The 12,389-nt window shown below is 39.0% G+C and overlaps 1 protein-coding gene across 1 annotated transcript in view; it reads right to left on the bottom strand.

The window, feature by feature from the left end:
• Window positions 1-1,944: 1,944 nt before the first annotated feature.
• Window positions 1,945-12,389, bottom strand: part of NOL8 (nucleolar protein 8) — an 18,729-nt gene continuing 8,284 nt past the window's right edge. The window contains exons 11-19 of the mRNA XM_009274610.2: window positions 11,426-11,545; window positions 10,996-11,080; window positions 9,953-10,097; window positions 8,029-8,112; window positions 6,902-7,179; window positions 4,506-4,632; window positions 4,000-4,070; window positions 2,884-2,966; window positions 1,945-2,557 (exon numbers count right to left, since the gene is read on the bottom strand). Coding sequence (XP_009272885.1) covers window positions 2,504-2,557; window positions 2,884-2,966; window positions 4,000-4,070; window positions 4,506-4,632; window positions 6,902-7,179; window positions 8,029-8,112; window positions 9,953-10,097; window positions 10,996-11,080; window positions 11,426-11,545 — 1,047 coding nt within the window. The 3' untranslated portion in view covers window positions 1,945-2,503. The remainder of the gene's footprint in view (window positions 2,558-2,883; window positions 2,967-3,999; window positions 4,071-4,505; window positions 4,633-6,901; window positions 7,180-8,028; window positions 8,113-9,952; window positions 10,098-10,995; window positions 11,081-11,425; window positions 11,546-12,389) is intronic.

Genomic DNA, 12,389 nt, shown 5'->3' on the forward strand with positions numbered 1-12,389 from the left:
TAAGGGTCTTTTCCAACCTAAATCATTCTGTGATTCTAATTACCATTCAATTATTGCTTATTCACCATTTGATTGCCATTTGATTTTCATTCAACCATCGATTAATTACCATCTGATCATCGCTTAATCATTAATAAACCCCTTTTAGTTAACCCCACAAGGATGACTTTTCTCTGAATTTCTCTTAATGTTGCCAAACCTCTTCCCTCAGCTCAGAGTCTTTTGCCAGCCACATCCTGTTCCAAAAAGCTGGGGTCTCTCCCCTTGGGCAGACCCTAGGGGTGGTGGCCACTCACTGGCATAGGCCACAGCCCCTGAGGAAGCTCCCCCCGGGTAAAGGTTGAGGCTGGCTGGATCCCAGAGTCTGGACCCCAAGGGATGGCACATCAAGTGGGGAAGCTGCCACTGCCTCTGTCCATCAGAAAAAGACAAGCTTTGTCCAGTCTGTCTCTTTCCCCTTCTTCTCTCCCCCTTCCCTTAAAGCCTTTTATTTCTGCCTCTCCAGCCTGTGTGCTTCCTCGACCTGATGTCTCACTCTGGACTCCTGTTTTGCACAGGAGCTGGGGCTTTTGCCATCTGATATTCCTTGGAAAAAGCAAAACTGAAGTCTGTAAACCAACCCCACTACTGCTATATTCTGCACTCCTGCGCAGGAAACACATGCAGAGGCAATGGTGTACGTCGTGGAGGAGGGCAGCTCTTGGGCCCATTTAGTTCTAGCGCCTGCTCAAGCAGGGTCCCCTGCAGCAGGCTGCCCAGGCCCACACCCACTCAGGTTTTGCCTGTCCACAACAGAGAGTGGGAAGCATGTGGCCGAGGGTGTCCCTGCCCGTATTTGGGGTGCACGGAGGCGAGCGGTGGGGATGTCCTAGTGGCCACTGTGACCTGTGGGGGCAAGGCCACAAAAAGGGCTCAGGCCACACATCAGTGCAACCTGGTGAGGTGAGGAGAGGGCAGGGGAGGGACAGGTCTTGCACATGGCTGCCGAGGGAGGAGGGGGGCCCACATCCCAGCGCCTGTGCTTGCAAAATGACCCACATCTCGCTTCTCCCTCACAGTCAGCAGAGGAGCATTTGGAGGAGACACCCTGGCGCTGCTGGGACAGGGACTCTCCAAACGCTCACCGTTGACATGCGCCATGTCCGCCAGGAAGCGGAAGGCCCCCAACTCGATGGAGCAGGGTGAGAGCAAAGTATCCCTCCCACAGCCTGGCAGAGGGGTTGGCACGGCGGTCAGCGTGGGGCCGAGAGCAGTGGCACCCATGTCTCTGTGCTTCAGCTTCACGGAGGATTTGGAAACAGGGCGGGGGGGGAAGAGCAGGGACGCCCTGCATCTGCCTTGTGCCGGGGCAGCAGGGGCTCATCAATTTTCCTTTCTCCATCAGACTGCCATCATGGGAGAACAGCCATGCATACGCGGCACTAAGCGAGAGGCACAGCCGCTGCGATGCCAGTGAGTGCCTTTGTCCAGGAGGCAGGGAGCAGGCAGAGGAAGACGGGTAAGTTGCCAAAGCTGCACCCCGGGGCTCTGCACGGGATCCCTGTCTCGCCAAGGGCTCGAAGCGCAAGGACTAAGAACAAGAACTCTGCCGGACAATCCCGTGCTGCGGTCACTTTGTCCTCAGAGCCATGAACCCGTTTGCTTCCCCAGGCCCTGGCACCTGCTCCTGTGCTGCTCCTGCGCTGCCGAGGGCACCCACAGACGCTGCTCCTGCTTGACGAACAGCACGGCCAGCTGGGAGTGCAACAGCTGTGCACCCGGGTGCCTGGGCTGGGGCCAGGGGCCAGGCAAGGCCTGCCAGCGGGTGCCCAGGGTGGGCTTGGCAGAGCCCCTCTTCTCCAGCAGACCCTCTGCAACACATAGGCGAAGTGGACAGAAGAGTACGACCTTATATGTTGAAATATTCTTCATTCAACAACAAGCATACACCACCAGCAACATTTGTCCTTTATATTTATTCATGTACACACTCAATTAAAAAATAGAAAAATCAGCTCTGTGAAGAAAGACCAATCTACCCATTTCATAAGTCTTCCCTGTTATATATGTATTTTCATAAACTTCTGGTAAATGTTTACTCTGGAAAGATGCATTCCAAATACTTGTGAAGGCATCTCAAACAGCATCTCTATTACGTTCAGCAGAATATGCATTATATATAGTCTTATAGACATGGAGGTACCTGCTCTTTCTCAGCCCTGTTCAGCATTGGGGCCTGAGAACACAGCAAAATAACCCTGTGTTGTCTTTGTTACACGATCAAATTCTCAAAAATTTTGCGAAGCAGCAAGTCACATTTAAAACATATAGACCAAAAAAACCAAACCTTGGTACAAACATTGAATTGACACCATAAACATGTACCTATTTAGAAGCAAAGTTTAACAGTCTTTTCCAATATTATTTCCTATTAGATCTTTGAACGACTAGAATTTTTAAAGTAACATTTTTCTGCAACTTCTTCAAAGAAACATGAAACGTTTCTGACCACTAAGATAAAGATTTATTGTTTTGCTTTCACTTTCCTTCTTGCATCCTTATGCTTCTTCCGGCATTCCTGAAAATATTTAAATTTTAACATCATATTATGAGAAGTTTCTAAATTCATCTCTTTTGAGTCAAACACTTTTTTTACATGCAGTAAAGTAACTGGTCCTGTACCATACCGAGATTAAGTAATTTACCTGACTGGACATCAGAACATGATGTTATACACACTTCTATGCTAGAAATTTTTAGTTCCCTGGTAATTATAAAGTTTCAAGCCCTTCTGAAAGTCCTGAATTAATTTTTAATGCAAATTAAGCAAATAAGCAGCCACGTTCCCTCCTCATGCTGAGCTTTGAGCTGGAGTTACCAAGTAACAGATGTCAAAATACTCACCTCAAGCAATAATCTACGCCTGTCTTCCCAACCATCTTTTTCTTCACTGAGGTCTACTGATCTACAAAATAACTTAGGGCCCTCTGCACAAAACAAAGAACAAATTAACCCTTCTGAATATGCTGCTGTTTGTAAATCTCATGAGCAACACAGCAATAAAGTCAGAAGGCCTATTCTTGATATTCCTCTCTTGCCCCCACAACATGGTTGGCTCAAACAGAAATGTTACGTATTACAGCCTTGTTTACTAAGAAAAATTAAAGGCAGCAGCAGTTTTCCTTAATATGCTGAAACAGATGCTGTTTAACTGCAATTTGTATTTCATTAAAAGCTCGGCACCATTATCCCACGTCTCCCAAGAAAATTTATGCCTGCTTAAGGATTCAGAGCTCAATTTTAAGAGGCTCAATTTTAATCAGATAAGCTGGAAGATTACAGTACAATAACTGTATTAACACAGTAACTTTTACACACAGGTTTAATTATAGTTATCTAATATGTCTCAGGAGACAAACATTATTTAAGGCTGTCCTGATAATTTATTGTCAGCAATTGTTGTGGTGGCCTGTGGGTTGGGTTTTTTTTGTGGGTTTTTTGTTTCTTTGTTCTTTTATTTTGTTGTTGTTTGTTTTTAAACTATGAAATTCATTATATTCAGAAGAGAAACCTCCACATTATTTAGGATCAAGAACAATGTGGGCGTATGTGGCTGATAAGAATATTCAATATTCTTAATAACACCAGAAACACAGAAATAAGTTAAAGATCATATATATATGCCTGAAATGATCCAAAATGTCTAGATAACTTGTCAAGTGATTTTTTTTTTTTTTTGGTATGCCCTACAAGACCAGCCACATATTAGGCAATTATTTGAAAATAGGAAAGCAAGATAGCTGTTCAGCATTTATTCTACCAGGACTTCCTCGTGGGATGTGCTACCACAATTCATACCGCAAGTAATGATGGAAAATAGCAATTTTATTTTATTTTATTTAAAACACCTCTCATCTGTGTTTTAACTACAAAACACTAATAACTAGGCATTTTTTTCTTCTCATTGAATTTCAGTAAGAGTTAACAAGAAAGGGGTGAGTAAGTTCTGTTCTTACTTACCTCTTAGTCGTTCATCATCTTTGGAGAAGAAGAAAAATCTAGCACTTTCTGTCTGTGGTAAGGAGAAAAACCTAGACAAACACAAAGGAATTTTAGCATCATAAAAGTTACTGTCAAATTCTATTAACACAAGTTAAAGCTGTCATGGTTCAAAGAAATAGTCTGCATTGAAGAACATTACTCCACAGTAACCAAATATAGCCTTCTGTAAAAAAACGTTTTTAAGAAAACTTAATATATATTTGACTTTTGGCCAAACCCACTACCCAGTTAAGTTCTCATGCTTTGAACTAGAAACTCAGCTTTTATATTCAACTTCAAATCAAGTGTGGTATTGGGATTTTTGAATATTACATTCTGTGCAGCAAGGAATGGTTTCCTAAGACGACTTCCATTGTTCAGAGATGTGGAATGAAGATGTTAGTTTCCCATGACCTGAGTGCTGCTATTAATTTTCTCATAGCATCAAACTACTAATCAAGTAGACCAACAGAAATATAACTTGCATTTCTTTGTCCCTTTCACTTTCTGATGCCTCTGGTTCATCACCACCCTCAGAACTGCTGTCTTGGAAACGTGGATCTTCTTGCCATGTGACTTTTACAGGTTTTATTGTTTCAAGTATGTAGGGCTCTGCAATAATATCACAATTAAAAAAAAAATAAACCAATCAGATTATTCACCTACTTGCCAGTAAAAATTTCAACTTCAGAATGAAATACTTGGAAAAGACAGATTTAGGAAGGACAGAAACCTCCCCTCCCAGGTTTTCTATCACCCTCTGGGCAGGTATGAATTTAGTTTGCTTTCTCATATGTCACAAATTCACCCTCAAAATTCACAACTAGTATCATCACAACATAGGGAAAAAGTGCAGGAGTCATTCTGAAGCTTGTTGTTAGGCTCCAGGGTTCTATCAAGTCACTCCAACCTAACTATCATTATCAACTGAGTTGGGAGTAATTGTGCCTATTCATATTTTTAGGTTGCAGAAGTTGGAATAAAAGCTTTCCTTCACTGTGAACTATCTTAATAAGTTCCTTCGCAAAGAAACTCATCATGCCTTAGCTTATTCTTTGTGTGTTTAAGCTATGTTATTTTCATGTATGTATTCCTGCCTATAGCATACACTGCAGTTGCCAAAAGCCCAGTTTACACACGGTAACTTAAACACGTACCTGAGCCCTTACCAAAAGGACTGAGGTTATGAACCTATGGTACCCTTTTCTTTTAGTGTATAAGCACAGTACCGGTCTGGATGACCAGACTAGAGAAGACAGCTCCTGTACTGCCTCTCTCTGGCAATATAAACCAGTTTCCAAACCCAAAAGTAACTAGACTATGAACCACGAACAGTATTTTATTCAAGAGAAAGATCAAAAATTCTACTTTGGAAAAAGTGAGCATTTGCAAGTTGAAATTGTCCACAAAACACCCACAGTTTGTGCTAAAAAAAAAAAAAGACTATCCACATGTTCTCCCTTCATGGTTTCCACATGACATGCATGATCTTAGAATCACAGAGTCATAGAATAGTTTGGGTTGGAAGGGACCTCTAAAGGTCATCTAGTCCAACCCCCCTGCCGTGGGCAGGGACAGCTTCAACTAGATCAGGTTGCTCAGAGCCCCGTCCAACCTGACCTGGAATGTTTCCAGGGATGGGGCATCCACCACCTCTCTGGGCAACCTGTGCCAGTACCTCACACCACCCTCAGCGTGAAACATTTCTTCCTTACATCTAGTCTGAACTGACAGGCTGCAATAAGGTCTCCCCGAAGCCTTCTCTTCTCTAGGCTGAACAACCCCAACTCTCAGCCTTTCTTCATAGGAGAGGTGTTCCATCCCCCTGATCATTTTTGTGACCCTCCTCTGGACCCGCTCCAACAGATCTTAAGTCAGGTTAAACAAAAACAACAACAACAAAAAAATCACAAAAATCACCTAAGCAACTGAAGTACGTACAACGGAGAGAGACTTATCTTTTTGTTTGTGTCAATACAGCAGCTAGCACAGTGGCCCTGTTGCCACCAAATAGGATTCTTATGCAATATAAACCAATAATTATTCAGAACAGCAAATATAAGACACAGTGCTCAAGTGTAGTTCTCACTGCTAAGAATTTTGTGAACTCTGAACTAGATCTCCGCTCAGACATTTTCCACTTTGTTCTAGAATTGTCTTACATATTCCGAAACCCGTATTACTGCATTCAGAAGACACTGAATACTTTCTGAAGTCAGCAAATGCGGGGGTTTGTTGTTTTTGGTTTTTTTTTTTTTTTTTTGTATTTCAGTTAACTTCACACAGTTTCTTTTATTTCCTACATTACTACTTATTAAGTGACTTGATTTCAGATTTTTTTAATCTTGATTTCATAACATTTGATTTTATCTTAGGTTAGGACACCCCAATAATCATGTGTCATTCAGTTTCCATTTTCTAAAGGTACAATAATATAATTAAGTACATAATCAAATGTTCTTGGATCTTGGGGTCAACTCTAAGATTTTCTTTTGCTCATAATACTACCTTAATCAATACCCATTTTATTTAAAATCTTGTTGGTTTACATGAAACCTGATTTGACTTGTGTATCATCTTTTTCCCTGTTTATCTGAGAAATTTAGTGGATGACAAGTTTTTCCATCACTGTTCAAAAAACCAAATAATAGTTCCTTCTCAAAACATCCCTTTCAAAATTCCTGGGATGCAAGCATGAATTAACTGTGATTAAACTACAACAATCTTGGCAAGTGTAAGAGAAGATCATAATGATTTTGCGTAATTACTTTTGCCTCTGAAAATCCCCTGGATTCTGAATTTCTATACACTATATAAAAACTCTACAGTGCTTGACATAAGCTACTCATTAGAAATTGTACTATTAAGTATGTTCTGTTACCTTCTTTTATGCCCGACTCCTCCATGTCTCCAAAGAAGGAAAATGTGAAACCACTAGACTCCTGAGCTATGTTACTCCCAACGTTAGATCCCAAATGGTCAGGTGGGGTAGACTCCTCCTCATTGTCTTTGTCCCAGGGTATTTCTTCATTTTTTTCTGATTTGCTCTTTGAAGATCCAAACAACTCTTTTAAATTAACAGCAATATCATAATACATTTCTTTAGACACTTCAGGCAGTTTCTCACTCTCTTCCCTCTTCTTCTTCCTTTTAGCTTTACTGAAATGAGATTGTTAAAGAATAGTAACACAGCACATATATTTTTAAAAGAAAGATTCCCTAAGAGGAAACCTTGCTATTAATGTCTTCCTGAACTTATATAAGCACATTAATGAGTAGTTCACTTTTAAGGTTTGGGGTTTGGTTTTTTTTTTTTTTGTTTGTTTGTTTTTTTGTTTGTTTGTTTTTTGTTTGTTTGTTTGTTTTTGGTTTTTGTTTGTTTTGGGGTTTTTTGTTTTGTTTTTTTCTTTTTTCTTAGCAATTCCAGGTTCTGGCAATAGGATATTTCCTATTGTCAGAAATAGGTTTATAGGGCAGCATGACTATCCTTTTCGTTTAGACTTTTGACCCATTTCTTTTCACCTCCCACAACGTACCCACCCTTTGAGGGTAAGCAGTGGGGAAACATCTGAGGTTTGACTCTAAAGGCAGGAACAAGTCTGCTTTATAATTAACCACATCCTGACTTTTCACTTAATATGTGATAGCATATAAATTAAGGTATTTAGGACTGATTTCTTTTCTGGCAAAAGAAATGTTAAGAGCTGGTATTTTTTTCTCACATATTTGCAAATCTTAAAGTCTATGACTTGAAGCAAAGGGATAGCTTGAAGGTGAGAAAGGAAGACAGAAAATGGCATGCAAAGAGTAGATGGACTAGAAAGAAAAGATGACATTACATGGTGTTTTTAGTGGTCACAATTCTTATTATATCTTGATTCTAGCAATAAGAGAGAGAACTAAAGAAATAACAGAGCAGTCTGCATAGTTTCAAACTCAGTCTTCTGCTACAGCCATCTTTCCATGGGAAGAAGCATCACAATTATAGTTACCAAGCTGTAATATTACCTCTCTTTTTCTGTAGCACTTGGTTTCCTTTCAAAAACTGCATGGTCCTGTCTTGTGGGATCATAGCGGAGGGCATTAATATCTCTATAAAAATAGAAAGGAAAAGAAAAACCATGAGACATTCTAAACGCTCAACTGAAAGCTACCCTAAATATTACAGTCAGATTCAAATTCACATTGAATTCTTTACCAAAAAAGCTCCAAATCAATCCAAAACCTAACTGGCATTTAGAAAACACCTGCTAGCCAGTGTCTGGGCCAGGAAAACTTATAAACAGAAGTGGCTTTAATCAAATTGTAATATTTCATATAAAACATAGACCTCAACTTGTGTGTGTTTTGCAGTAAGAGTAAGTTTATACCTGTAGACCTTTTGAGGAGCTATATCAATATAGCTATCCATATCGATATATCTATCTATATCTATTTCTTCTAGTACCAAACATTGCATAAATTCAAATAGTCCAAGGGGAAAAAAAACCCCCAACAAAACAGGAAAAAAAAACCAAACCCAAAACCCCATTATGCCCACCCTTTCAAAATTTAAACATTTTGGGGACTTTCAGCTAAAGCAGTCTAAAGTTTAGACTGACCCCAATACTAGTGTAGCAAAGCCCACGCTGCCTTATGGCAACGCAAGAAGGTAATCACTTATTTCCCCTCCTCTCCCTCAATTAATGCTTATGGCATAGATTAACTGCTTTTAAATAGTTACATACTGTATCATTAACTGGGTATTAGAAGACACTGTCATTCACAAAACTCTCCTAAGATGACCTCTGGGGTTGCACAGATTATTTCCCCCTCTGCTTAGTCTTTAGAAAATACATGAAAATTTATACAGAAGTCACAGAATTCAATATGATTGCGCAGCAGTCACAATGGTATTTAGCAGTCAGCAGTCAACCGATGCAACTCCAATAGTGACTGTCAGTAAAAATTTACTAATTGCACACTATTGCATTACCCTTAACACTACTAACTTCCACCAATTCAGTCCACAGACCAATTTCTGTTAAAGTGCATAGTTAAATGTCACAATACTTCCAATAGCACACTTCCAAATCTATCCCATCATCCTCTAATGAAGGTTAGAGCATGCCCAACAGCAACATGTAACAAATTCCTAATCTAATCAAGACATTTCTCAAAAGGAGAAACACAGATAAATGAAAAAAAAGAAAAAAAAAAAAAAAAAAAGAGAAAAAAAAAAAAAAAAAAAAAGAGATCACCACTGAAAAAGGAGTTTGATGCTAATCACCTGTAGGCCAGAAAAAAACAATAACCTTATTAACTGTTACGGAAGTTAGAGTCTAACTTACTGACCTACTGCCCAACTCACATGTTCTTTGTTTAGCCAACTTAAGTTTGTCTCCACAGAGAACAGAAATATATCTTACACAGGCAAGGACTTATTAAAATATTAATTTTCCACTGAAAAAGGAGTTTGATGCTAATCACCTGTAGGCCAGAAAAAAACAATAACCTTATTAACTGTTACGGAAGTTAGAGTCTAACTTACTGACCTACTGCCCAACTCACATGTTCTTTGTTTAGCCAACTTAAGTTTGTCTCCACAGAGAACAGAAATATATCTTACACAGGCAAGGACTTATTAAAATATTAATTTTCATAACCAACAATCCAATCATTCAAAGTCTACTAGAAGAAACTCAAGCAGGCATCCAATAACTTTTTCCCTAAAATAATGATAATTATTACCAATAATTACCAATTATTACCAATTGTATAATCTATTGGGACACTCAAGTTGGGAAACTGCATTAAAGGCTGCCTTCAAATGCATACAACAGAGAAGGAAATACTTTTCTCAGTCAGCTAGGCAGAAATCTTAGTTGTGAAACATTGGCAAAAATTAAGCCTTCCTAAAATTCCTTCTTTTCTGATAACAGATGATTCATACTTGAATTTCTTAGCACTTGTGGCTGTTTTAGTTGGCTTAGGGTGTTCCAGGTTGATATTCAAGAGGCTTCCCAGTATTTGCAGATTTTTCTTTTTCTCTGCAGCAAGCTCTTCTTCCTCATCTGCCTTCACGATGTTTGTCTCTGCTAAGAGAAAATACATACATTATTTTTTCCTCGCTATGACCTGAATAAGTCTGTGATGTTTGATACATAACATTACTATAGTACTAGAAGAGCTCATACATATCAACACGTCACTTCCTTTATTTTAAAGGTACTTAGAGGCTTTCTTCCTTGCACTGTAGAAAATCTTTGATAAGAAATATCATGGACATCTATTTCATGTGAAAGTCAGATCAATTATATAACCTGTTCCCTGCTTATATCACATAACTGTGCAACTAACTTTGCCACTGATAGATGCTGCACAGAAGATCACATTAAAGCAATGAAGGGAGTGGCAGAACTAGGCAAAAATTTAAGTTTCAGAAACAAATTCTGCATCTTGAAAACTAGGTTGACAATTTTGGTTTGGGGGGGGGGGGGGGTTGGTGGGGGGGGGAAGAAATATTTAAAAATTTTTGCCTTTTTCAGCTTTTCTGCCTTCTGTTGTTTAAAAAAAGAATAAAATTTTTCTTTCTAAAGCTGCCAAATCAGCCGTGGACTGCAGGATGACTACAAAACAAACAGTTTAAGTGAATGTAACGGTCAAAAAGTTTATTTCAATGTCACCACTTATCCTGTGAAAAACATGGATAAACACATTCCGATATCATCCTGTATTAAAAAAATATTTTCAAGTGTCGATCTATCAACCAAGTACGTCTCATTCAGCTATTACAAATACTTTTGCAACATATACATTTAAGAAAACACAGCTACCAATATATACTAGGTACAGCCATAACAGCGTTGGGTTATTTTCTTTAAGGAGTCACCAAAGCAGCAAAAGAAGTCCATAAGTTGCTTCAAGCATCCAAAATTAAGGCTCCGTGATATAGCTCTATTACTATCATTAACCAGGAAATATGAGCAGGTTTACCTTCTTCTTCACTGTCACTTTCAAGGAATCGAGCATCCATGCGAAATCTTTCATCTGTGCCGAATCGCGACTGCAATTTCAAGAGCTAAACAAAATGAAATAGATCCTGTTAAGCGCTGGAGAAGAAAATCATCAAAATTCAGTAACTGTCTTTTGCTGTATTTATGGCAACATACTAATAAGCTTCAGCTCTTGATGCCTTTTCCAGAAATTTCTTTGTATTCAAAGATGACAACATCAGAGAAACTCCCCCCGCTCCCCAGCACACATCCTTTTCTCCGTGGCTACTGTTTCCTCTATTTAAGAGAATTCTGTTGCAAGTTTGTCAAAATCATATTCAGCAAGTATGGAAACCTACATGTTATGTTCTTCTGAAGTGGCATTATGGAGACTTAGAAGAAAACTAAATTACGGTAACGGCTTCACTCACTTTTTCACCAGCTTTGCCTTCAAACTGGGGCTTAATTTTGAATCTCTCATCGTCTGTATCATCTTGCTCATCTTCGCTGCTTTCAAACAGTCTGCCCGAAGTTTTAGGAGCAGATTCATCCTTTGTTAAACAAAAAGAAAATATAGAAAAGCAGCCGTTTACCTAAGTTTGAGAAAATAAATCAGCATCAACTTTGTTCACGTGCTTTCCAGTTCATCTGAAAAGTGGATTTCTAGAACAACCAGCTCACTTGTTGATCCATGTGCTTCAAATCTTGTATTGTATACACACTTTGTACAATTCTGGTTTACAGTTATTACTATTAAATTTTAGCATAGGCAAAATATTCATGTAGAGGGTAACCCAGGTTTTACAATATGAGAGAGTTAGGTATAAAAAAACCAACTTCCTGATTATGTCAAGGGAGATCAATTTAAAAATATCAATGTCTAATTATACCCTTTCTGAACAAGCCTCATTTATGGTATAAACTCTAGGACGTAGCTTAAGTCAGTTGATAAATATCAATGATTACAAGGGATAACCACTCCATGGCTTCGAAACAATTTTCCATAGAATTAGAGGTTCTTTTCAAGAAAAGGAAAAATACAGGGCAGAGATTCTAAATACAGGGTAAGAGATATATATGTAAAAAAAAAAGTGCTAAATGTGAGGAAAAGTGAGAAAAGGTTTTAATTAAACAGTGAGAATGGTCCTAATCTTACTACATTTATGAAGAAAGAAACCAACAAAAGCAAAACCAATGGCTTAAAGCTTTAGCAGAGATGTGACTAAAAAAATGTGATGATACAAGAAGTTCTATTCCAGAAAAAAGTACATAATTGTGCTGAAAGTATGGTGGTAAAATCCTGGCGAGTCTGCTAAATAAAGTCTCAATTAGGTAAGGCGTAAAGAGGAAGTCCCACACAACTTCTCTGGACCCTAACATCACTTTAAAAACAAG

This window comes from Aptenodytes forsteri, unplaced genomic scaffold (genome assembly GCF_000699145.1).
Source record: "Aptenodytes forsteri isolate BGI_AS27 unplaced genomic scaffold, ASM69914v1 Scaffold240, whole genome shotgun sequence".
NCBI classification, from domain to species: domain Eukaryota; kingdom Metazoa; phylum Chordata; class Aves; order Sphenisciformes; family Spheniscidae; genus Aptenodytes; species Aptenodytes forsteri.